Source organism: Nerophis lumbriciformis, linkage group LG37, assembly GCF_033978685.3.
Source record: "Nerophis lumbriciformis linkage group LG37, RoL_Nlum_v2.1, whole genome shotgun sequence".
Taxonomy (NCBI): domain Eukaryota; kingdom Metazoa; phylum Chordata; class Actinopteri; order Syngnathiformes; family Syngnathidae; genus Nerophis; species Nerophis lumbriciformis.
The window spans coordinates 13390001-13417500 of record NC_084584.2 but is presented as its reverse complement, the minus strand read 5'-3'; the positions used below and the strand labels follow the sequence as shown (position 1 = coordinate 13417500).

The 27500-nt window shown below is 34.3% G+C and overlaps 1 protein-coding gene across 1 annotated transcript in view; it reads left to right on the top strand.

The window, feature by feature from the left end:
* Positions 1 to 2875: 2875 nt before the first annotated feature.
* The window catches only part of rab5aa (RAB5A, member RAS oncogene family, a), a 35702-nt gene continuing 11077 nt past the window's right edge, over positions 2876 to 27500 (top strand). Inside the window, exons 1-3 of the mRNA XM_061931493.1 lie at positions 2876 to 3059; positions 18384 to 18603; positions 26557 to 26708. Coding sequence (XP_061787477.1) covers positions 18438 to 18603; positions 26557 to 26708 — 318 coding nt within the window. The 5' untranslated portion in view covers positions 2876 to 3059; positions 18384 to 18437. The remainder of the gene's footprint in view (positions 3060 to 18383; positions 18604 to 26556; positions 26709 to 27500) is intronic.

Below are 27500 nucleotides of genomic sequence, written 5' to 3'. Positions count from 1 at the left end.
TTGTAAATGAAATGTGTTTTTCAAAAAATTATATTTAGGTGAGTTTTCAAAATGTATTGAATTTGTTATTATTGTGCTGATTTAAAAAATTATTATAGAGCTTACTGAAAATAGCTTGCAAAAGAAATTGTTTTTAATTAATATTATTCTCATTTAGGTTGGTTTTACAAAAAGTATTTCATTCATTAATGTTGTGGTGATAAAAAAGATCAAATATTTTAAATATTATTGTATACAAATGTAGGGTTTACTGAAAATGTATTGTAAGTTAAATGCATTTTTTTTTAATAATGTTATTAATATGTAGGTGGATTTTCTGAAAATGGAATTTATTATTTTTGTGGTGATAAAAAATAGTTACATATTTTAGATGATAAAGTATACAAATGTACGATTTACTGAAAATGTCTTGTAAATTAAATGTGTTTTTCAAAAAATAATATTATTTAGGTGAGTTTTCAAAAATTATTGAATTTGTTATTATTGTGCTGATAAAAAAAATAATTATAGAGTTTACTGAAAACAGCTTGCAAAATAAATTGTTTTTAATTAATATTATTCTCATTTAGGTTGGTTTTACAAAAAGTATTTCATTCATTAATGTTGTGGTGATAAAAATGATCAAATATTTTAAATAGTATTGTATACAAATGTAGGGTTTACTGAAAATGTATTGTAAGTTAAATGCATTTTTTTTAAATAATGTTATTAATATGTAGGTGGATTTTCTGAAAATGTAATTTATTATTTTTGTGGTGATAAAAAATAGTTACATATTTTAGATAATAAAGTATACAAATGTACGATTTACTGAAAATGTCTTGTAAATTAAATGTGTCTTTCAAAAAATAATATTATTTAGGTGAGTTTACAAAAATTATTGAATTTGTTATTATTGTGCTGATAAAAAATAATAATTATAGAGTTTACTGAAAACAGCTTGCAAAATAAATTGTTTTTAATTAATATTATTCTCATTTAGGTTCGTTTTACAAAAAGTATTTCATTCATTAATGTTGTGGTGATAAAAATGTTCAAATATTTTAAATAGTATTGTATACAAATGTAGGGTTTACTGAAAATGTATTGTAAGTTAAATGCATTTTTTTTAAATGATGTTATTAAAATGTAGGTTGATTTTCTGAAAATGTAATTTATTATTTTTGTGGTGATAAAAAATAGTTACATATTTTAGATAATAAAGTATACAAATGTACGATTTACTGAAAATGTCTTGTAAATTAAATGTGTTTTTCAAAAAATAATATTATTTAGGTGAGTTTTCAAAAATTATTGAATTTGTTATTATTGTGCTGATAAAACAAAATAATTATAGAGTTTACTGAAAACAGCTTGCAAAATAAATTGTTTTTAATTAATATTATTCTCATTTAGGTTGGTTTTACAAAAAGTATTTCATTCATTAATGTTGTGGTGATAAAAATGATCAAATATTTTAAATAGTATTGTATACAAATGTAGGGTTTACTGAAAATGTATTGTAAGTTAAATGCATTTTTTTTAAATAATGTTATTAATATGTAGGTGGATTTTCTGAAAATGTAATTTATTATTTTTGTGGTGATAAAAAATAGTTACATATTTTAGATAATAAAGTATACAAATGTACGATTTACTGAAAATGTCTTGTAAATGAAATGTGTTTTTCAAAAAATTATATTTAGGTGAGTTTTCAAAAATTATTGAATTTGTTATTATTGTGCTGATTAAAAAAATTATTATAGAGCTTACTGAAAATAGCTTGCAAAATAAATTGTTTTTAATTAATATTATTCTCATTTCGGTTGGTTTTACAAAAAGTATTTCATTCATTATTGTTGTGGTGATGAAAATGATAAAATATTTTAAATAGTATTGTATACAAATGTAGGGTTTACTGAAAATGTATTGTAAGTTAAATGCTTTTTTTTTTTTTAAATAATGTTATTAATATTAATATTTAGGTAGATTTTCTGAAAATGTTGTAATGTATTATTGTTGTGGTGATAAAAAAAAATTAAGTAATTGAGTAACTGTAAGTAAGGTTTATTGAAAATATCTTGCAAAATAAATCTGTTTTATTTAATCAATATTAATGGAATTATTTGGGTTGGTTTTCCCCCCCAAAAAATTATATTAATTGTTTTGGTGATTAAAAAAATAAATATTTAGAATTGTTTATGAAAATAAAATAAATATAAGCCATTTTATAATTATTATTATTATTATTATCATCATTTATGTGTATTTTTCAAAAATGTTTAATTTATTAATGCCGTGGTGATACAAAATAATAATTATAGAGTATACAAATGTAGGGTTTATTCCAAATATCTTGCAAAATAAATGTGTTTTATTTAAATAATATTAATGGAATTATTTGGGTGGGTTTTCAAAAAAAATGCATTATTGTTTTGGTGATTAAAAAAATAAAACTAATTAAATATTTAAAATGTTTTGTTGAAAATAAAATAAATATAAAGCATTTTATAATTATTATTATCATCATTTATGTGTATTTTTCAAAAACGTTTAATTTATTAATGCCGTGGTGATAAAAAAATAAAATAAAATTATAGAGTATACAAATGTAGGGTTTATTTAAAATATCTTGCAAAATAAATGTGTTTTTTTAATATTATTATTATTTGGGGAGGATTTCCAAAAAAAAAAATTTAACAGAGAGAGTTAAATATCGTTTATTTTATGATTGTATGTCAACTAGCTGATCTGGATCCCCGGTTCGTGTATGATTTGTTTTGCTTTTTTTTTTTTTTTTTCCTCCAAAATGTATCTTTCGCGCAAAAGTTTTTGGGGAGGCGGCTGCTCGTGACGTCACGTGGCGTGACGTGGCGCGCAGGGCGGAAGAGCTTGTTTGTGTTTTGGTTCCAACGGGAAGTTACGAGGAAAAAAAAAAAAAAAAGGAGGAGACGTGACGGCGCTACTGACCGACGAGCACATTTTTTTTTGTTATTCCTCGCTTCTTTGCGCCAGAAGACATAACATTACCGCAGCGGTGACATTCGTCTCGTTTCCAAACCCCGCCGTCTGCGTCTCAGGTAGAGTGACGTCATCGATAACTTGGTGTTTCCCCCCCCAGCTAAGCTAGCTGGCTAGTTAGCTCTGTCGCTTTGCCTGCTTTGCTTTATCTACATTGTTTTGGCAAAGCAAAACATTGACAAACATATTCCTACTGACTAGTTGACCTACCAGGGGTTCGCTCTTTTAACCCCACTTCGCATGTGCTTAGTCGGTGTTGTGCTAACTAGCTTGCAAGCTAACGCAGCCCCCTTTAAATAACACAAAAACAAACAAAATAGACGCCTCGCAATAACTTCTTGTCTTTTTCTTTTTGATTAATCATCAGACATTTACCGTGTTTGCTAAAGAGGAGGAACTGTGAGCCTGCAAAGCGAAGTCGATATTTGCCAACTTGCTATAAAGACAGTAACATTATTATTGCATACAAACAAAGATGGCGCCTCCTAAAAGTATCTATATATGTGTGTACAATTCCAAAGGTTAATTGATAATATTAGTTTCATGTAAATCAGAAAGACGATTCCAGTGATATAAATATTATTTTCCTGTGAAGATATAGGGCTGGCCGATATAGCTGAAAACTGTATCACGATATACAAACCCCGTTTCCATATGAGTTGGGAAATTGTGTTCGATGTAAATATAAACCGAATACAATGATTTGCAAATTCTTTTCAACCCATATTCAATTGAATGCACTACAAAGACAACATATTTGATGTTCAAACTCATAAACCTTTTTTTTTTTTTGCAAATAATAATTAACTTAGAATTTCATGGCTGCAACACGTGCCAAAGTAGTTGGGAAAGGGCATGTTCACCACTGTGTTACATGGCCTTTCCTTTTAACAACACTCAGTAAACGTTTGGGAACTGAGGAGACACATTTTTGAAGCTTCTCAGGTGGAATTCTTTCCCATTCTTGCTTGATGTACAGCTTAAGTTGTTCAACAGTCCGGGGGTCTCCGTTGTGGTATTTTAGGCTTCATAATGCGCCACACATTTTCAATGGGAGACAGGTCTGGACTACAGGCAGGCCAGTCTAGTACCCGCACTCTTTTACTATGAAGCCACGTTGATGTAACACGTGCTGAAATAAGCAGGGGCGTCCATGGTAACGTTGCTTGGATGGCAACATATGTTGCTCCAAAACCTGTATGTACCTTTCAGCATTAATGGCGCCTTCACAGATGTGTAAGTTACCCATGTCTTGGGCACTAATACACCCCCATACCATCACACATGCTGGCTTTTCAACTTTGCGCCTATAACAATCCGGATGGTTCTTTTCGTCTTTGGTCCGGAGGACACGACGTCCACAGTTTCCAAAAACAATTGGAAATGTGGACTCGTCAGACCACAGAACACTTTTCCACTTTGTATCAGTCCATCTTAGATGAACTCAGGCCCAGCGAAGCCGACGGCGTTTCTGGGTGTTGTTGATAAACGGTTTTCGCCTTGCATAGGAGAGTTTTAACTTGCACTTACAGATGTAGCGACCAACTGTAGTTACTGACAGTGGGTTTCTGAAGTGTTCCTGAGCCCATGTGGTGATATCCTTTACACACTGATGTCACTTGTTGATGCAGTACAGCCTGAGGGATCAAAGGTCACAGGCTTAGCTGCTTACGTGCAGTGATTTCTCCAGATTCTCTGAACCCTTTGATGATATTACGGACCGTAGATGGTGAAATCCCTAAATTCATTGCAATAGCTGGTTGAGAAAGGTTTTTCTTAAACTGTTCAACAATTTTCTCACACATTTGTTGACAAAGTGGTGACCCTTGTTTGTGAATGACTGAGCATTTCATGGAATCTACTTTTGTACCCAATCATGGCACCCACCTGTTCCCAATTTGCCTGTTCACCTGTGGGATGTTCCAAATAAGTGTTTGATGAGCATTCCTCAACTTTATCAGTATTTATTGCCACCTTTTCCCAACTTCTTTGTCACGTGTTGCTGGCATCAAATTCTAAAGTTAATGATTATTTGCAAAAAAAAAAATGTTTATCAGTTTGAACATCAAATGTGTTGTCTTTGTAGCATATTCAACTGAATATGGGTTGAAAATGATTTGCAAATCATTGTATTCCGTTTATATTTACATCTAACACAATTTCCCAACTCATATGGAAACGGGGTTTGTATAGATGAAAACACTGTTTCATGGACCTTAAGTATAAATTAAATGTGCACATGAAAGCAAGCATTATAAACAAAGTAATATAGCAGAAAAAACAATAACACAGATATATGTGAACATTGTGCAAGATAGCACTTTATGGACAATAGAGATGAAAACAATTAAAACAAATGTAATCATTTTGAAAGATGGCACTTGTTGGTCATAAGACGCACGTGCACTTTTTATCCATATAGATAAAAATGGTTTTTATGTACAGTATGAGATTTAGTCTTATACATAGGGCTGCACAATTATGGCCAAAATAATAATTACGATTATTTTTATCAATAGTGAAATCATGATTATTAATCATGATTATTCATGCCAGAGTTGGGATGGGGGGTGAACGTGATGCCATTATGTAATGTGTAATGTCTAATAAAAAGGCTATAGATAAACGTTATCCATATATTTAAAGACAAATATGTCTTTTTGTTCATTAATAGTATCAACGTGTCAGCTTTGTCTCAACTGCCTTTATCTTTATTTTTTCATTTTCACAGAGGGGATATTTTTTTAAATTTTGTACATTTATATGTAGATGCTGTATCAGGACAGATCCATTAAGAGTTTGAGGAGAAATATGTTGTATAGGAATTCACTATACATGCTATATCACATGAATGTTTTTTAAAGTAATAACTTTAAAAATGAAGAAGAAGAAAACACAAGTACTGTAAAAATAACGTGCTGTTTACTTTTTGATATCAATATAAAACGCAAAGCAGTTTGGCTAATTAATATAAAGTCAAATAAACAAGCTTTGTTTTTCTCTAACAACGCCATGTGGTTACATGCAACAATTGGCTGACAGAAATAGACAGGAGTGACACCTCTCACATACAATACACAATCTTCACAGCCTGCGTTCAATTCAATGAGATGACAAAACATTTTAGCTAGTATTGATGTAATTTGTTTGAACACTGATACAGTTTGCTGGTAAATAAAGGACAAGTGAGCATCCCAGTAAACAATCTTCAGACTTTATAAACAAGTTGTGGCAACATTCACGACACATCGCCTGCTGCATGTTTCCTCCTGCCATTAACTCTCAGTCACAGCTGATGGACGCTGTATAGAGAAAAGGAAAGCAACATCAAATAGTTTTCTCCTTTGCTGTATACCTTGTGTGAGACAAATGAGTTTGTCTCCAATATTGTCCACACCTGTCTCCATCTAAAAACAGCCGAGACTCCACGGAAATGAAGCGAGGGGAAATGAAGTTGAACCAAGCAGTTGGCTCTATTTACTCCAAAGGGGAAATCTCCCTAGCAAAGTCCGTGTAGTTGTTTTCCGCCGTGTTTTTGCAAGCCCAACGACGCTATTGCGCATGCGCCAGCGCTGCTGTGACTCAGTTTCCAGGAAGTAAACAGTGTTGCCTAAAATGCATCAATGAATGATGGTTTATCGGTAATTTTAAATTTAAGCAGTATTACTAACCATCTGAAATTTTACCGCAGTTTATCATTATATCGTTAACCGTTAAAACCCTAGTATATGTATATATGTATATGTATGTGTGTGTGTACATATATATTGTATGTATTAGCCTATTTAGGACATACTTTGTGCTACATAATAGCTCGAAGGAATCTATCAAACAAATTAACCTAAAATAATTACTAACCAGTGTTTACAAAATAATGGCTTAAAGCCAATCAGAACCCAAGATTGTGGTCATGTGATCTAATCACCACATTAAATGAGAAAATATGTATTTAAAAAGCAATGTAATAGCCCATAATGAACAAATTTGTCATACGTTGTTTGAATATACAGTAATGTAAACATTTATTTATGTATTTTTAATTTATAAAAAATCTTGGAATTAGTGTGGCTAATGGCTGCTCGGACTGGACTTGTGAGTCACGTGACAAGCGACCAGGCAATCGGCGGGTCCCGAAAACCCGATGAATTTCAAAGAAAATGTATAACTCATAATATGGATTCCAATGAACATTTTATTCACCGCAGATGTTTTGTGGGGGAGTTTTTTCCAGTGTAAACTTTGTCCATATGAACTTTGAATATATACTAGAATACAGTATGTGTTTACATCATGAGTATTGGTGTGTAGTGGTGATGAAAACAACGCCAACGCAGTTGAACTCTTGAGAGCAGCGGCCCGGTCGCTACTCACAATTGATCACTGCCGATATTGTTTACATTATTATTATTGAACGCTAACAAAAATGTCACCTCCTTAATGTTTAATGTCACATAGGTTTATGGCTTCCTCATTATTGTTTTGTATCAGAATCAAGACATTTGACTTCGAAGGTTTTGCTCTCTTTGTTGGATGTAAACAATACATTTAACAAGTAAATAGAAGTATAAACGAGTTGATATTACATGTGCGATTGAGGATGTGAACTTTTGGGCACTTTACAATTCAACCCAATTCCTGGGGTGACGATTTGATTCACAATCGATTCCCGATTCAGCACGATTCTCGTATCAAAACAATTTTTGCAATGTGTATTATGGTATAATAATTATAATGAAACTTTTTCAAAACTTGTTATAGTTGAATAATCTCCCTTTTATTTATTAGTATTATTTTATTCTATTTTTATTTTATTATATATTATTATTATTATTATTAAATGTTTATTTTAATTTTATTATTATTATTATATTTTTTTTTTATATATACATATATTTTTTTTTCTCCCTCTCTCTCCTTTTCAGCCCGTCTGTCTGTCTCTGGCCTCGTGTGTGTGTGTGTGTGTGTGTGTGTGTGTGTGTGTGTGTGTGTGTGTGTGTGTGTGTGTGTGTGTGTGTGTGTGTGTGTGTGTGTGTGTGTGTGTGTGTGTGTGTGTGTGTGTGTGTGTGTGTGTGTGTGTGTGTGTGTGTGTGTGTGTGTGTGTGTGTGTGTGAGAATGTGTCTGTCTTTGTCGTCTTACTTGTTATATAATTGTGCCATTTGTCCCTCGTTGGTGGGACCTGAGTGGGGTGGGAGGGTGGGTGGGTGGTTTGGGTTTTAAGGGAAAAGGTGTGAATAATTTACTGACTTTAAAATTGTGCTGTTTCGACTTGCACTTTTTTCTGTCTATTTGAAAATGCCAATAAAAAAAGTTGGGGGGAAAAAAAAACTTGTTATAGTTTAGAAAAGCTAGTTGCATGGAGATAGCCTAAAAAACGTCCTTTTAAAAAAATACATTCGTATAAATAAATACAAATTACCCCGAAAGGGACAAGCGGTAGAAAATGGATGAATGGATAAATTAAACATTTTTTAATCCATTTGACTTGGTAGGGTCTCCTCTCTTTGTTCAATGTCAACAATAAATATTATTGATTAGCGAAACATATAAACAAGTACTTAGGTACTAATAAATAATAGTGCTTTGGTGAATAGCAAATTAAAAAAGGTGAACATGAGTTAGTACATTACATTTGTGGCCAAATTACATGTTTAATTAGGGTTATAATTATTTGAGTGTGAATCTTTGGGCACCTCACAATTTGTTCTGATTCCGATTCCTACGTTGACGATTCGATTCTCGATTCAAACCGGTTCTCGCAATGTATTATTTGGTATAATAATTATAACTAGATGAGGCAATTCCTGAAGGAATTGCGTGTGAATGTTGAAGTTGAACTGAAATCCTGGATTTTTTTTTTGAATTGTTGAAGTAGAGCACACAATTCCCACACAGGTTGAATATTTTGAAGTTGGAACAGTTTGAATCAGATGAAAAATGTGGGAGTTGTGGAATTGTGAAAGGGGAACATTATCACCAGACCTATGTAAGCGTCAATATATACCTTGATGTTGCAGAAAAAAGACCATATATTTTTTTAACCGATTTCCGAACTCTAAATGGGTGAATTTTGCGAATTAAACGCCTTTCTAGTATTCGCTCTCGGAGCGATGACGTCACAACGTGACGTCACATCGGGAAGCAATCCGCCATTTTCTCAAACACCGAGTCAAATCAGCTCTGTTATTTTCCGTTTTTTCGACTGTTTTCCGTACCTTGGAGACATCATGCCTCGTCGGTGTGTTGTCGGAGGGTGTAACAACACGAACAGGGACGGATTCAAGTTGCACCAGTGGCCCAAAGATGCGAAAGTGGCAAGAAATTGGACGTTTGTTCTGCACACTTTACCAACGAAAGCTATGCTACGACAGAGATGGCAAGAATGTGTGGATATCCTGCGACACTCAAAGCAGATGCATTTCCAACGATAAAGTCAAAGAAATCTGCCGCCAGACCCCCATTGAATCTGCCGGAGTGTGTGAGCAATTCAGGGACAAAGGACCTCTGTAGCACGGCAAGCAATGGTGGCAGTTTGTTCCCGCAGACGAGCGAGCTAAACCCCCTGGATGTCTTGGCTCACACCGTCCCTTATGCCACCGAAGATGATCAAGAGAAGAATATCGACCCTAGCTTCCCTGGCCTGCTGACATCAACTCCAAAACTGGACAGATCAGCTTTCAGGAAAAGAGCGCGGATGAGGGTATGTCTACAGAATATATTAATTGATGAAAATTGGGCTGTCTGCACTCTCAAAGTGCATGTTGTTGCCAAATGTATTTCATATGCTGTAAACCTAGTTCATAGTTGTTAGTTTCCTTTAATGCCAAACAAACACATACCAATCGTTGGTTAGAAGGCGATCGCCAAATTCGTCCTCGCTTTCTCCCGTGTCGCTGGCTGTCGTGTCGTTTTCGTCGGTTTCGCTTGCATACGGTTCAAACCGATATGGCTCAATAGCTTCAGTTTCTTCTTCAATTTCGTTTTCGCTACCTGCCTCCACACTACAACCATCCGTTTCAATACATGCGTAATCTGTTGAATCGCTTAAGCCGCTGAAATCCGAGTCTGAATCCGAGCTAATGTCGCTATAGCTTGCTGTTCTATCCGCCATGTTTGTTTGTGTTGGCTTCACTATGTGACGTCACAGGAAAATGGACGGATGTATATAACGATGGTTAAAATCAGGCACTTTGAAGCTTTTTTTAGGGATATTGCGTGATGGGTAAAATTTTGGGGAAAAAACTTCGAAAAATAAAATAAGCCACTGGGAACTGATTTTTAATGGTTTTAAACCTTCTGAAATTGTGATAATGTTCCCCTTTAAGAATGTTCCATTGATTTCAATGGGAATTTCCCCAAAAATTGGGAATTTCGAAAAAGCTGGAATTTTTTTGAAAACAGTAAAAAACTAAATGGTCTGAGTGAGTTGAAATGGTTGGTGTTGGAATTTTTCAAAACGATCGAGATACGTTGAAGTAGTAACATGTTGAATGGTATTATGGAATTTTGGGAAAACCGGGAATTTTTCCTAATTAAGAGGAGTGTTTTGACAGTGAAATAGTTTAAATGCGTTGAAAAATGTGGAAGGAGTAGTCGTCAGAAAAAAGGGTGGAAATAGGGCTTTGGAAAACGAGTAATTCTGGAAAACCCTGGAATTGTTTTTAACTTGGAAAAGAGGTAGTTTGAATTTCCAGGATGGTGGAATGTGTTGAATGGGTTGAAAAATGTGGAAATGGTGAACGTTTGACAAATGGCCCATTCATTTTGAATAGAATAGAAAGTACTTTATTGATCCTTGGGAGAAATTCAGCACCACAGTTCGCTCACAATAAACATTATACAGCATTATTCACATGTGAATAATATAAATACAGTATTATACAGCATTATTCACATGTGAATAATATAAATACAGTCTATTATACAGCATTATTCACATGTGAATAATATAAATACAGTCTATTATACAGCATTATTCACATGTGAATAATATAAATACAGTCTATTTATTATACAGCATTATTCACATGTGAATAATATAAATACAGTCTATTATACAGCATTATTCACATGTGAATAATATAAATACAGTCTATTATACAGCATTATTCACATGTGAATAATATAAATACAGTCTATTTATTATACAGCATTATTCACATGTGAATAATATAAATACAGTATATTATACAGCATTATTCACATGTGAATAATATAAATAGTCTATTATACAGCAATATTCACATGTAATTAATATAAATACAGTCTATTATACAGCATTATTTGCATGTGAATAATATAAATACAGTCTATTATACAGCATTATTCACATGTGCATAATATAAATACAGTCTACTATACAGCATTATTCACATGTGAATAATATAAATACAGTCTATTATACAGCATTATTCACACGTGAATAATATAAATACAGTCTATTATACAGCATTATTCACATGTGAATAATATAAATACAGTATTATACAGCATTATTCACATGTGAATAATATAAGAACAGTCTATTTATTATACAGCATTATTCACATGTGACTAATATAAATACAGTCTATTATACAGCATTATTCGCATGTGAATAATATAAATACAGTCTATTATACAGCATTATTCGCATGTGAATAATATAAATACAGTCTATTATACAGCATTATTCACATGTGAATGATATAAATACAGTCTATTATACAGCATTATTCACATGTGAATAATATAAATACAGTCTATTATACAGCATTATTCACATGTGAATAATATAAATACAGTCTATTATACAGCATTATTCACATATGAATAATATAAATACATTCTATTATACAGCAGAAGTATAATGCAGGTTGTTTTGAGTGTACACATCACACTGGAATCAGTCACAGTCTACAGGTTTTTTTTTGTTTTTTTAAATCTTTGTGTGACGTGACGATGGGCATACCATAATGTGTGTTTCCTCCAGGAAGTCTGTCAATGTCTCTTTGTGCTCAAGGTTAACATTCCAGCAGTCACACTCCAGCTCGACAAATAGACGTTAGATTATTTCCTGACAAGCGGCGTTTATGTGGGACGTAAACAGCCGTCCCAGCGTAAATAAATGAGTAAGCGACGCATGCATGTTCGTGTAAGAGGATCTAAAACAGGGGTGTCAAACTCAAATACAGAGTGGGCCAAAATTTAAAACTGAACAAAGCCGCGGGCCAAGTTTGAACAAATGAACCTTTTTGACAGTGACCCAAACAAGTTTTGCATTAAATATTGAACAAGCAAGGCTTATATAACTTTATAGTGACATGCAAAATCGAGTTTCAAATAATAATAATAATAATTAAAAAATATCAATGGCATATCAAATACAATTTAAATAAAAATGTAATGCCTCTTTTCTATTTGCAGCCTTCTGAGGTAAATATCAACATTAACTTTTTCCACAGGCTAATAAATTTGAAAATACCGGTAAAATAATGAATAAACCAACCATTCAGGACTTTAGACTGCTCAGTTTGCAACACACTGATCTAATCTGATGTGCCCAAGCCAGATACCTGCCATCTTTTCTTGGATACTAGTTCATTAATGTCGGGGCTCAGGCTTTGAGCTGAGGCAACCTTCATTATCGAACGAAGGTGTTCTTCAGTCATTATATCTCGTATTCCACAGTCTTGGGGGCGTGCCTTACAGGCACTGCTTTTAACGTCCTCTACGAGCTGACGTCACGTCCGCTTTTCATCCCTTCTAACAACGTGCCCGCCTAGTCACAAGATATGAGCGGCTTCTTCAATTCTCGGGAGGGGTATTGAAGTTTGGGAGTCTCCCCGGAGGTTTGGCAAGTATGAGAATTAGCGGTGTACCGCGGCACCGCCGCCGTATATGTTCGGCGGGCCAGCTTTAGTGTTAATTTCATATCACCTCACGGGTCAAGTGAAATTACACGGCGGGCCAAATTTGGCCCACGGGCCAGAGTTTGACACCCATGATCTAAAAGAACCGTTTGGGTCAGGAGGTGTCTAACTTTTACCAAGCGAGGGCCGCATGAATAACAATTGAAGGATGCGGGGCCACTTTGATACATTTTTTACATCAAAAATACTAAAACCAATCCAATATAGGTCTATTAATATATGCTAAACGATCTGAACATAGCTTTGGGTTATACTTGTATAACCCACATTAGTGATTATCTTATTGATCATTAGTGATTCACATTAGTACACAGTCCATTGCGAAGCGTTTCTGGGTGTTGTTGATAAATGGCTTTGGCTTTGCATAGTAGAGTTTTAACTTGCACTTACAGATGTAGCGACGAACTGTAGTTACTGACAGTGGTTTTCTGAAGTGTTAGCTCTGTTAGTAGAGTGGCCGTGCCAGCAACTTGAGGGTTCCAGGTTCGATCCCCATCCCCGCTTCCGCCATCCTAGTCACTGCCGTTGTGTCCTTGGGCAAGGCACTTTACCCACCTGCTCCCAGTGCCACCCACACTGCTTTAAATGTAACTTAGATATTGGGTTTCACTATGTAAAGCGCATTGAGTCACTAGAGAAAAAGCACTATATAAATATAATTCACTTCACTTCACTTTGTGTTATCGCGAATAGCATATTCTGCATCATTTTGGCTCGGCATGCATTTTCAAGCATAAAAATGGCTAATTGAAATAAAAATATAAATAGTATTGGTCACTAGACAAGACCAAAACAATCAGATTACACTGTTCAGTATCGTGGCCACCGATTGGCTCAGCCTCAGGCAGCGTTACTTATAGTATGCTAACTTTCTTAGCCAATTTTGCAGCTGAAAGCCTCGGACTTGTATAACTTAGTACTTGACACATGCGTTTTAGCATACTAACATTAACATGCTATCTTTTTTAGCCAATTTTGCAGCCGAAAGCCTCGGACTTGTATAACTTAGTACTTGACACATGCATTCTAGCATACTAACATTAGCATGCTAACTTTTTCAGCCAATTTTGCAGCCGAAAGCCTCGGACTTGTATAACTTAGTACTTGACACATGCATTCTAGCATACTAACATTAGCATGCTAACTTTTTCAGCCAATTTTGCAGCCGAAAGCCTTAGACTTGTATAACTTAGTACTTGACACATGCATTCTAGCATACTAACATTAGCATGCTAACTTTTTCAGCCAATTTTGCAGCCGAAAGCCTTAGACTTGTATAACTTAGTACTTGACACATGCATTCTAGCATACTAACATTAGCATGCTAACCTTTTCAGCCAATTTTGCAGCCGAAAGCCTCAGACTTGTATAACTTAGTACTTGACACATGCGTTCTAGCATACTAACATTAGCATGCTAACTTTTTTAGCCAATTTTGCAGCCGAAAGCCTCGGACTTGTATAACTTAGTACTTGACACATGCATTCTAGCATACTAACATTAGCATGCTAACTTTTTTAGACAATTTTGCAGCCGAAAGCCTCAGACTTGTATAACTTAGTACTTGACACATGCATTTTAGCATACTAACATTAGCATGCTAACTTTTTTAGCCAATTTTGAAGCCGAAAGCCTCGGACTTATATAACTTAGTACTTGACACATGCGTTCTAGCATGCTAACTTTTTTAGCCAATTTTGCAGCCGAAAGCCTCAGGCTTGTATAACGTAGTACTTGACACATGCGTTCTAGCATACTAACATTAGCATGCTAACTTTTTTTTATCCAATTTGACACCTCCGAGTCATATAACTTGGTACCAGACACATGCCGTTAGCATGTTAACATTAGCATGCTAACTCTTTTAGCCACTTATTCAGCTGAACGCCTCAGACTTGTATAACTTAGTACTTGACACATGCGTTCTACTCATTACACTGTTCAGTATCGTGGCCACCGATTGGCTCAGCCTCAGGCAGCATTACCTACATTAGCATGCTAACTTTCTTAGACAATTTTGCAGCTTAAAGCCTCGGACTTGTATAACTTAGTACTTGACACATGCGTTCTAGCATACTAACATTAGCATGCTAACTTTTTTTTAGCCAAATTGACACCAAAGAGTCATATAACTAGGTACCAGACGCGTGCCGTTAGCATGTTAACATTAGCATGCTAACTCTTTAAGCCACTTATTCAGCTGAACGCCTCAGACTTGTGTAACTTAGTACTTGACGCGTGCTTAACTTTACTGACAATAGCATTATAATACACTAACATTAGCGTGCTAACATTTTTAGCCAATTTTACAGCCGAATACCTCAGTCATTTCACTTAGTACATGACCCCGAAAGGGACAAACGGTAGAAAATGGATAGATGGTATGGATGACACATGCTAACTGTTACCATGATAATGTCAGCAAACATACTTCTTTTTTTTTTAGCAGAGTCCTGTGAATTGGTACTTTACAAATACTAACATTAGCATTCCAACATGCTAACTTTTTAGACAATTTTACAGCCCAACACCTCAGTGTCGTACAACTTGGTACTTGACACGTGTTAACTGTTGGCATGCTAACAATTAGCTTTCTAACATTAGCATGCTAGTTTTTTTTTAGCCAGTTTTACAGCCGAACACCTCAGAGTCATATATATTGGCACACTTGCTGTTAGCATGGTAACATTAGCTTTTTCGCATACTTGATATTAACATGCTAACTTTTTGTAGCCAATTTTACAGCCGAACACCTCAGAGTCATATAACTCAGTTTTGACACATGTTAACTGTTAGCATGCTAACAATTAGCTTTCTAACATTAGCATGCTAGTTTTTTTTAGCCAGTTTTACAGCCGAACACCTCAGAGTCATATATATTGGCACACTTCCTGTTAGCATGGAAATGTTAGCATTTTCACATACTGACATTAACATGCTAACTTTTTGTAGCCAATTTTACAGCTAAACACCTCAGAGTCATATGACTCAGTTTTGACACATGTTAACTGTTAGCATGCTAACAATTAGCTTTCTAACATTAGCATGCTAGTTTTTTTTAGCCAGTTTTACAGCCGAACACCTCAGAGTCATATATATTGGCACACTTCCTGTTAGCATGGAAACGTTAGCATTTTCACATACTGACATTAACATGCCAACTTTTTGTAGCCAGTTTTACAGCCGAACACCTCAGAGTCATATATATTGGCACACTTCCTGTTAGCATGGAAATGTTAGCATTTTCACATACTGACATTAACATGCTAACTTTTTGTAGCCAATTTTACAGCTAAACACCTCAGAGTCATATGACTCAGTTTTGACACATGATAGCTGTTGGCATGCTAACATTACCATTCCTTTTGCATGCTAACATTGACATACTAACATTAGCATGCAAACTTTTTTTTATCCAATTTTACAGTTGAACACCTCAGTCATATAACTCAGTTTTGACACATGATAACTGTTGGCATGCTAACATTAACATTCCTTTTGCTTGCTAACATTAGCATGCTAACATTGACATACCAACATTAGCATGCAAACTTTTTTTATCCAAATTTACAATTGAACACATCCGAGTCATATAACTCATGCTAACATTAACATTCATGCTAACTTATTTCGACAATTTTACAGCCGAGCACCTCTGAGTCATATAACTTGGTACCTGGCACATGTTAACTGATAGCATGCTAACAATTAGCTTTCTAGCATACTAACATTAGCATGCTAGTTTTTTTAGCCAGTTTTACAGCCAAACACCTCAGAGTCATATAACTCATGCTAACATTAACATTCATGCTAACTTATTTCGACAATTTTACAGCCGAGCACCTCTGAGTCATATAACTTGGTACCCGGCACATGTTAACTGATAGCATACTAACAATTAGCTTTCTAGCATACTAACATTAGCATGCTAGTTTTTTTTAGCCAGTTTTACAGCCGAACACCTCAAAGTCATATATATTGGCACACTTGCTGTTAGCATGGAAACATTAGCATTTCCGCATACTGACATTAACATGCCAACTTTTTGTAGCCAATTTTACAGCTAAACACCTCAGAGTCATATGACTCAGTTTTGACACATGATAGCTGTTGGCATGCTAACATTAACATATCCTTTTGCATGCTAACATTAGCATGCTAACATTGACATACTAACATTAGCATGCAAACTTTTTTTAATCCAATTTTACAGTTGAACACCTCAGTCATATAACTCAGTTTTGATACATGATAACTGTTGGCATGCTAACATTAACATTCCTTTTGCATGCTAACATTAGCATGCTAACATTGACATACTAACATTAGCATGCTAACATTGACATACTAACATTAGCATGCAAACTTTTTTATCCAATTTTACAGCCAAACACCTCAGAGTCATATAACTCATGCTAACATTAACATTCATGCTAACTTATTTCGACAATTTTACAGCCGAGCACCTCTGAGTCATATAACTTGGTACCTGGCACATGTTAACTGATAGCATGCTAACAATGAGCTTTCTAGCATACTAACATTAGCATGCTAGTTTTTTTTAGCCAGTTTTACAGTCGAACACCTCAAAGTCATATATATTGGCACACTTGCTGTTAGCATGGTAACATTAGCATTTTCGCATACTGACATTAACATGCTAACTTTTTGTAGCCAATTTTACAGCTAAACACCTCAGAGTCATATAACTCAGTTTTGGCACATGTTAACTGTTAGCATGCTAACAATTAGCTTTCTAATATTAGCATGCTAGTTTTTTTTAGCCAGTTTTACAGCCGAACACCTCAGAGTCATATATATTGGCACACATGCTGTTAGCATGGTAACATTAGCATTTTCGCATACTGACATTAACATGCTAACTTTTTGTAGCCAATTTTACAGCCGAACACCTCAGAGTCATATATATTGGCACACTTGCTGTTAGCATGGTAACATTAGCATTTTTGCATACTGACATTAACATGCTAACTTTTTGTAGCCAATTTTACAGCCAAACACCTCAGAGTCATATAACTCAGTTCTTGAGACATAACTGTTGGCATGCTAACATTAACATTCTTGCATGCTAACATTAGCATGCTAATTTGTTGAGCCAATTTTAAAGCCAAGCACCACAAAGTAATTTAACTTAGTGCTTGACACACATTAACTGTTAAAGTTAAAACTTTTTTAGCTGTTTTTTTTTATTAAGTTTTACGTATGACTTGGTACTAACGTTAGCGTTTATGTTTGGCTTACGCATTTCTGCGCTTTAAGCATTCACACGCAATTTCTCTCAAAATTGCTTATACTATTTATTTGTGTGTAATGTTCCAGTTTGCAATGTTTTTAATATGTCTTTAGAATGTGTCGCAGGCCAATAAAAACCAAGCTGCAGGCCGCACTCGCTGTAGGTGTTTTCTTTCAGTCTTCCGAGCATTGCAACACATTCCCTCTGCTTCGCCTTGCAGGACAAAGTGCTGACAGTGACTGGTTGTAACGCCCGAGGGGGATCGTACGAGGTCATGGCAAACAGGGGAGGAGCATCCAGGCCCAACGGAGCCAACGGCGGCAACAAGATCTGCCAGTTCAAGCTGGTGCTGCTGGGGGAGTCGGCCGTGGGCAAGTCCAGCTTGGTGCTCCGCTTCGTTAAGGGCCAATTCCACGAATTCCAGGAGAGCACAATAGGAGGTGGGTCGTCTTAGAGCGGTGAACATGAACTGCAAGTTGTTTTTTTTCCAAATGTACACACATAACCTGTATTAAGGTGCCCCCGCCCCACCATTTTGATGTTAACGTTTTATGGAGCTGGTTATCAATCATAAAACGTTGATAACATAAAACTAAATGTTACCAACACAAACAGGTTATTAGGGGTGTGGGTAAAAATCGATTCGCGATTCTCACGTTGTGCGATTCAGAATCGATTCTCTTTTTTTTTTAAATCGATTTTTATTTTTATTTTTTTTTAATTTTTTTAATTAATCAATCCATCAAAACAATACACAGCAATACCATAACAATGCAATCCAATTACAAAACCAAACCCGACCCAGCAACACTCAGAACTGCAATAAACAGAGCAATTGAGAGGAGACACAAACACGACACTAGGGATGTCCCGATCCAGGTTTTTGCACTTCTGATCCGATACCGATACTGACCGATACCGATACTGGCCTATCCGAGCATGTATTAAAGTTTAAAGTTATTTAGCCTACTTAGTTGTCAGAATCATGTTGAAAAGGGTTTTAGTACTCTTGATAACAACTAGCCAGCTGAATTAGGGGAGTTTGAATAATACACAATGGTTGGTAACAAGCAACTGACCTGTTTATTCAAGAATAAACACAAAATAGACAAAATTATACATGACAAACAGAAATGGCATCATTGAACTAGGGCTGGGCGATATGGCCTTTTTTTAATATTGCGATATTTTAAGGCCATATTGCGATACACAATATATATCTCGATATTTTGCCTTAGCCTTGAATGAACACTTGATGCATATAATCACAGCAGTATGATGATTCTATGTGTTTTGATTGATTGATTGAGACTTTTATTAGTAGGTTGCACAGTGAAGTACATATTCCGTACAATTGACCACTAAATGGTAACACCCCAATAAGTTTTTCAATTTGTTTAAGTCGGGGTCCACTGATTGATTCATGATACAGATATATACTATCAGATATATACTATCATCATAATACAGTCATCACACAAGATCATCACATTGAATTATTTACATTATTTATAATCCGGGGTGTGGAGGGGGGCGCCGGATGTAAGTGTAAAAAGACAGCCAAAAGAGTTTGATATGAGAATAAATCTAAAGTTAAAATATAGGGTAGAAATGATCCATTTACAGGAAATGTAGTCTTGATTTTCAAAATGTTCTTTCAAGGCTTGCATGTCTACATTAAAACATTCTTCTTCATACTGCATTAATATATGCTACTTTTAAACGTTCATGCAGAGAAGGAAATCACAACTAAAAAAATCACTAATTTTTTCATACGGTGTTGATATGAAAATTTTTGCCTCGGCATTTTGATGATGTGGGCGTGTGGCACCGAATGGAGATAAGCGTCTCGACAGACGTCACAATATTTGAACAATGATGACGAAAACTGTTTTCTCTGTCGTGTCCGTGTGTCGAAAATTGTTATGCGCTTATTTTTTTATTTGATTTTGTGCGTGGCATTGATTTGCTATGCGCAGAGGACGCTTAAACAGTGCGCAATTGCACAGGCGAGCACCTTAGAGGGAGCGTTGCTCGTACGGCTGCGCTAGCATCACAGCTAACGTTAGCCATGCTGCTACCTCTTTGCTCGGGGAGGACGTATACGTATGTGACGTATGAGGTGACAGTATGTGACATATGTCGTGACAGTATGTGACGTGTGTAAGAAGGTGCACTTGCTGTCTGTGAGAGGGAGACACAGGAAAGAGTGAGAAGAGCCTGTCGTGTAATGCCAGCAGCTAAAAGCAACTGCGTGAGAATTCACAGACCTGTGGATGTGTTGAAGGTGTGCTGGAAAATGCGGAACGGAAATTACGGAGCAGCAGAAAAGTGGAATGTATTATTTAAATCGGTGCGTTGGAAAACACGGACCGGAGTTTTTTTTTAAAACTGGATCTGGATCGGCATTTTCCCATGCCTTGCCGATACGCAATTTTTGGCAAATATCGGCAGCCGATCCGATCCAAATATCGGATCGGGACATCCCTACACGACACAGAACAAACCAAAAGTAGTGAAACAAAAATGAATATTATCAACAACAGTATCAATATTAGTTACAATTTCAACATAGCAGTGATTAAAAATCCCTCATTGACATTATCATTAGACATTTATAAAAAAGAACAATAGTGTCACAGTGGCTTACACTTGCATCGCATCTCATAAGCTTGACAACACACTGTGTCCAATATTTTCACAAAGATAAAATAAGTCATATTTTTGGTTCATTTAATAGTTAAAACAAATGTACATTATTGCAATCAGTTGATAAAACATTGTCCTTTACAATTATAAAAGCTTTTTACAAAAATCTACTACTCTGCTTGCATGTCAGCAGACTGGGGTAGATCCTGCTGAAATCCTATGTATTTGAATGAATAGAGTATCGTTTTTGATCGGGAAAATATCGTTTTTGAATCGAGAATCGCGTTGAATCGAAAAAAGTCGATTTTGACTTGTGAATTGTGACCCCAAGAATCGATATTGAATCGAATCGTGGGACACCCAAAAATTCGCAGCCCTACTGGTTATGAATAATAACATGTTAATTACACGTTATAAACATTAAAACTAGGGCTGGGCGATATGGCCTTTTTTTAATATCTCGATATTTTTTGGGCCATGTCACGATACACGATATATATCTCCATATTTTGCCTTAGCCTTGAATGAACACTTGATGCATATAATCACAGCAGTATGATGATTCTGTGTGTCTACATTAAAACATTCTTCTTCATACTGCATTAATATATGCTACTTTTAAACTTTCATGCAGAGAGGGAAATCACAACTACCGTATTTTTTGGAGTATAAGTCGCTCCGGCCGAAAATGCATAATAAAGAAGGAAAAAACATATATAAGTCGCATTTTTGGGGGAAATTTATTTGATAAAAGCCAACACCAAGAATAGACATTTGAAAGGCAATTTAAAATAAATAAAATAATCTCTAAATCCCATGAAATCTTATACGTCTAGTCTCTTACGTGAATGAGATAAATAATATTATTTGATATTTTACGGTAATTTGTTAATAATTTCACACATAAGTCGCTCCTGAGTATAAGTCGCACCCCCGGCCAAACTATGAAAAAAACTGCGACTTATAGTCTGAAAAATACGGTAAATGTTACCAACACAAACGCATGGGACAAGTTTGGGGAGATTTTGACCAGGTGGCTGGTTATGAATAATAACATGTTAATTAGACGTTATAAACATTAAAATGGGGGGGCTGGGCGATATGGCCTTTTTTTAATATTTCGATATTTTTAGGCCATGTCATGATACACGGTATATATCTCCATATTTTGCCTTAGCCTTGAATGAACACTTGATGCATATAATTCTATGTGTCTACATTAAAACATTCTTCTTCATACTGCATTAATATATGCTACTTTTAAACTTTCATGCAGAGAGGGAAATCACAACTAAAAGTGTATTTATTAAAGAGTTATTAAGCAGTGGCACAAACATTCATGTCATTTCAAAACAGAAAGTGCAAGATTGTCAGAGACATTTAAAAAAAAGCTATTAGTGCACTTTTGTGCATGATGTCACTAAGATGACATATCAAAACAACACTAAATTAAAATGCACTTTTTGTACAGAACGCTACTACAATAGTTAAAAACAAATAAAGTGCACTTTTGTGCATGATGACACACAAGATATTTCAATAAGTGTCAAATAAAAATGAGCTGCATAATAGGAAATCAAATAGTGTATGTCCTTCACTGTGTGGTAGGTTCCTGCGGACGTTATCTCCTTCTGTTGTTGACTTTTTTTTTCATACGGTGTTGATGTGGAAATGGTTGCCTCTGCATTTTGTTGGTGTGGCACCGAACGGAGATGTTGACATGCGGAGTTTCAAACACTCTTCATTCTCTAGCGGGTGACTTTTCAAATGATGCTACATATTAGCTGTAATGCTACTTTTTGTAGCAACACTTTTGCCCCACACTTAACGTATTATGGTTGTCTGTTCGACATATTCCCGCTTGAAGCCAAACCACCGCCAGACGATGGACCCCCGTGCTGATTTTCGTGGGAATTAATTCTTCCTTCCTCTTCTTTGTTACCAGATTCGCACCTTCTTTCTCTCGTATTACCACTCGCACCACAGCTAACGTTACCCATGCCGCTACCTCTCTGCTCCGCGAGGGCGTATACGTATGTGACGTATGTAAGAAGGTGCGCTTGTTTTACGTCTCTGTGAGAAGGAGAGACAAGAAAGAGTGAGAAGAGCCTGTAGTGTAATGCCCGCAGCTAAAAGCAACTGCGTGAGAACGTATACTCCAATATCACCATATAGTCATTTTCTACATCGCATAGAGACAAACCCGCGATATATCGAGTATATCGATATATCGCCCAGCCCTAATTAAAACCATAAAATGTTAACGTAAAAAACATTTTTTTTTAAATCTGCCACACCAACATTTGGGACATGTTTGGGTAGCCTTTGACAATGTGGGGGGCCTGCTTATGAATCATATAAAAAACATAATAGTTAGACAAAAACATGTTAAAGTTTAGGGAGATTTTGACAGTGGGAGGTGGAGGGGGGCAACTTCACAAGTGGACCCAGAAGGTTCTCAGTAATAAAAATGGTAAAAACAAGGCAAATATTTTTTGTAATTCATTGCTTAAATCTGGAGCTCAACTTCCGTTTTTGTTTTTTGTGTTTTATGCCCTTTATGTCAAAATCCTGTATATTCTGGCAAAAACACAAATTCTGCAATATCCCCCCCCCCAAAGTTAGAAGTGGAATATTTGATGTGAAATAATTAGAGCCTGAAATAGGTCAATGTTTCATAACATCGACTTTAGTCTATTTGTTGTTGTTTTTTAATTACAAGTTCGAAAAAAATACACTAAAGGTCGTGCGGATCCAAAAGTGTCCTACTCATAAAAGTCACACATTATTTACATTTTTTATCTTTCATCGCTTAAATCTCGAGATCAACTTCAGTTTTTATTTTATTTCTGTAGGTTGTATGCCCTTTTTGTCAAAACCATGTATTTTATGGCAAAAACACAAGATGTGCAATATATACCCCCAAAAAAATTTTAAGTGGAATATTTTAAGTGAAGTAATTAGAGCCTGAAATAGGTAAATAATTCCTAACAACATTGATTTTAATGTATTACTATTTTATGGCCAATAATAAGTTTAACAAAATTATACTTAAATGTTGTGGAGATCCAAAAGGGTCCAACTTATAAAAGTCACACATTATTATTATTATTTTTTGAATAATAATAATAATAATTAGATCTTTTTATGCCTTTTTTTTTTTAAAGAAAATCTTATTTTTTTAATGGCAATCACACAAAATAAGAAATATTTTACCTAAAAATATTTTAAAGTGTAATATTTGATGTGAAGTAATTAGAGCCTTGAATAGGTCAATAATTCATACCATTGATTTTAAAGTATTCCTATTTTTTAAGCGATAGCTGGCAAAAACACAAATGTGCAATATATCCACCCAAAAAAAATTCAAGTGGAATATTTGATGTGAAATAATTAGAGCCTGAAATAGGTAAATATTTCATAACAACATTGATTTTAATGTATTACTATTTTATGGCCAATAACAAGTTTAACAAAATTATACTTAAATGTTGTGGGGATCCAAAGGGGTCCAATTTATAAAGTAACACATTATTATTATTATTTTTTGAATAATAATAATAATAGTAATAATAATACGGTAATTAGATTTTTTTATGCCGTTTTTTTTTTTTAAGAAAATCTTTTTTTTTTAATGGCAAACACACTAAATAAGAAATATTTTACCTAAAAATATTTTAAAGTGTAATATTTGATGTGAAGTAATTACAGCCTTGAATTGGTCAATAATTCATACCACTGATTTTAAAGTATTACAATTGTTTTTAAGCGATAGCTGCCTAAAACACAAAATGTGCAATATATCCCCCCAAAAGTGGAATATTTGATGTGAAATAATTAGAGCCTGAAATAGGTAAATATTTCATAACAACATTGATTTTAATGTACTACTATTTTATGGCCAATAACAAGTTTAACAAAATTATACTTAAATGTTGTGGGGATCCAAAAGGGTCCAACTTATAAAAGTCACACAGTATTTTTTTTTTTTTTGGAATAATAATAATACCGTAATTAGATTTTTTTATGCCCCTTTTTTCAAAGAAAACCTTATTTTTTAATGGCAAACACACAAAATAAGAAATATTTTAAAGTGTAATATTTTATGTGAAGTAATTAGAGCCTTGAATAGGTCAATAATTCATACCATTGATTTTAAAGTATTCCTATTTTTTAAGCGATAGCTGCCAAAACACAAAATGTGCAATATATCCCCCCAAAAAAATGTAAGTGTAATATTTGATGTGAAGTAATTAGGGCCTGAAATAGGTAAATATTTCATAACAACATTGATTTTAATGTATTACTATTTTATGGCCAATAACAAGTTTAACAAAATTATACTTAAATGTTGTGGGGATCCAAAAGGGTCCAACTTATAAAAGTCACACAGTATTATTATTATTTTTGGAATAATAATAAGAAGAATTTGATTTTTTTTATGCCCCTTTTTTCAAAGAAAACATTATTTTTTTAATGGCAAACACACAAAATAAGAAATATTTTACCTGAGAATATTTTAATGTGTAATATTTGATCTGAAGTAATTGGAGCCTGGAATAAGTCAATAATTCATACCATTGATTTTAAAGTATTACTATTTTTTTAAACGATATCTGCCAAAAAACACAAAATGTGCGATATATCCCCCCAAAAAAATTTTAAGTGGAATATTTGATGCGAAGTAATTCGAGCCTGAAATAGGTAAATATTTCATAACAACGTTGATTTTATTATATTATTATATTATGATTTATTACCGTATATGATATCACTATTTTATGGCCAATAACAAGTTTAACAAAATTAGACTTACCGTAAATGTTGTGGGGATCCAAAAGAGTCCAACTTATAAAAGTCACACAGTATTATTATTATTTTTTGAATAATAATAATAATCATTTGATTTTTTTATGCCCCTTTTTTCAAAGAAAACCTTATTTTTTTAATGGCAAACACACAAAATAAGAAATATTTTACCTACAAATATTTTAAAGTGTAATATTTTATGTGAAGTAATTAGAGCCTTGAATAGGTCAATAATTCATACCATTAATTTTAAAGTATTACTATTTTTTTCAAGCGATAGCAAGTTTAAAAAAAATCTACTTAAAGGTCGTGGGGATCCAAAAGGATCCAACTCATAAAAGTCAAACATTATTTACTTTTTTTTTTTTTTTGCTTTCAACGCTTAAATCTCTAGATCAGCTTCAGATTTAGTTGTTGTTTATACATTTTTATAAATTTATCATTTTATGTCCTTCTTTAAAAAAAAACAACCTTGTTTTTTATATGGCAACCACACAAAATATGAAATATTTTAACTAAAAAATATGTTTGATGTGAAGTGATTACAGCTTTTAAAAGGTCAATAATTCATAACAACATTGATTTTGAGTCATTATTATTTTTTGAGCAATGACAGCTTTAAATAAAATGGCAGCTTTGTGTTATTGGATTCAACAAAGCGACTTTTTACCGTCACATTTTCACCAGTTTGCTCTTTTATTCCACCAAATGGTGTCCAAAGTGCGGACTGTGGATAATTTTTCTAATGGGTACCTGGCTTGTTGTAGAGAATAAATAAAGCAAAACAATTGGAAAACAGGATTACTTAAACAAGAAGAAACATTTAATGTTGATACTAAAAACCCAAATATTTGTCTTTAAATACGGTATGTAATGTTTTGTTAGCCCAGAATGTAATTTGATCCTTCAATCCCTGTTTCTTTTCTTCCTGTCAGCCGCCTTCCTCACCCAGACTGTCTGTCTGGACGACACCACAGTCAAGTTTGAAATCTGGGACACGGCCGGTCAGGAGCGCTACCACAGCCTGGCCCCGATGTACTACAGAGGAGCACAGGCCGCCATCGTGGTCTACGACATCACTAACGAGGCAAGCCCTTACGCAATATTCACTGCCAAATGATGCAACTTCAAAATAACGTTTTCCAATCAATTTTCACAAGTTTTGTGAACTTATGGTTTGTTTGTTTTTTTGTTCAAACTTCGCATAATTAATTTGAAGATGCAACAAAATTAAGTTTAATAAACATGAACAAAGGCAGCCAATTAATCACACCGCACCTAGTTAAATGTATTTTAGAGGTTTATAAACATTGTTATAACTAAGTTGAAGATGCAACAAAAGTAAGTTTAAAAACATGAACAAAGGCTGCAAATCAATTACCTCTGACCTAATTTAATATATGTTATTGGTTGGTAAAACGTAAAATTAAGTTGAAGATGCAACAAAATTACGTTTAATAAACATGAAAAAAGGCAGCAAATCAATTAAACCAGACATCATTAAATGTATTTTATTGGTTGGTAAAATTAGGTTGACGATGCAACAAAATTTGGTTTTTTAAACATGAACAAAGGCTGCAAATCAATTACACCAGACCTAATTAAATATATTTCATTGTTTGGTAAAACTTGATAAAAATAAGTTGAAGATGCAACAAAATTAAGTTTAATATACACGAACAAAGGCAGCCAATTAATCACAGCGCACTTAGTTAAATGTATTTTAGAGGTTGGTAAACATTGTTATAACTAAGTTGAAGATGCAACAAAAGTAAGTTTAAAAACATGAACAAAGGCTGCAAATCAATTACCTCTGACCGAATTTAATATATTTTATTGGTTGGTAAAACTTGGTAAAATTAAGTTGAAGATGCAACAA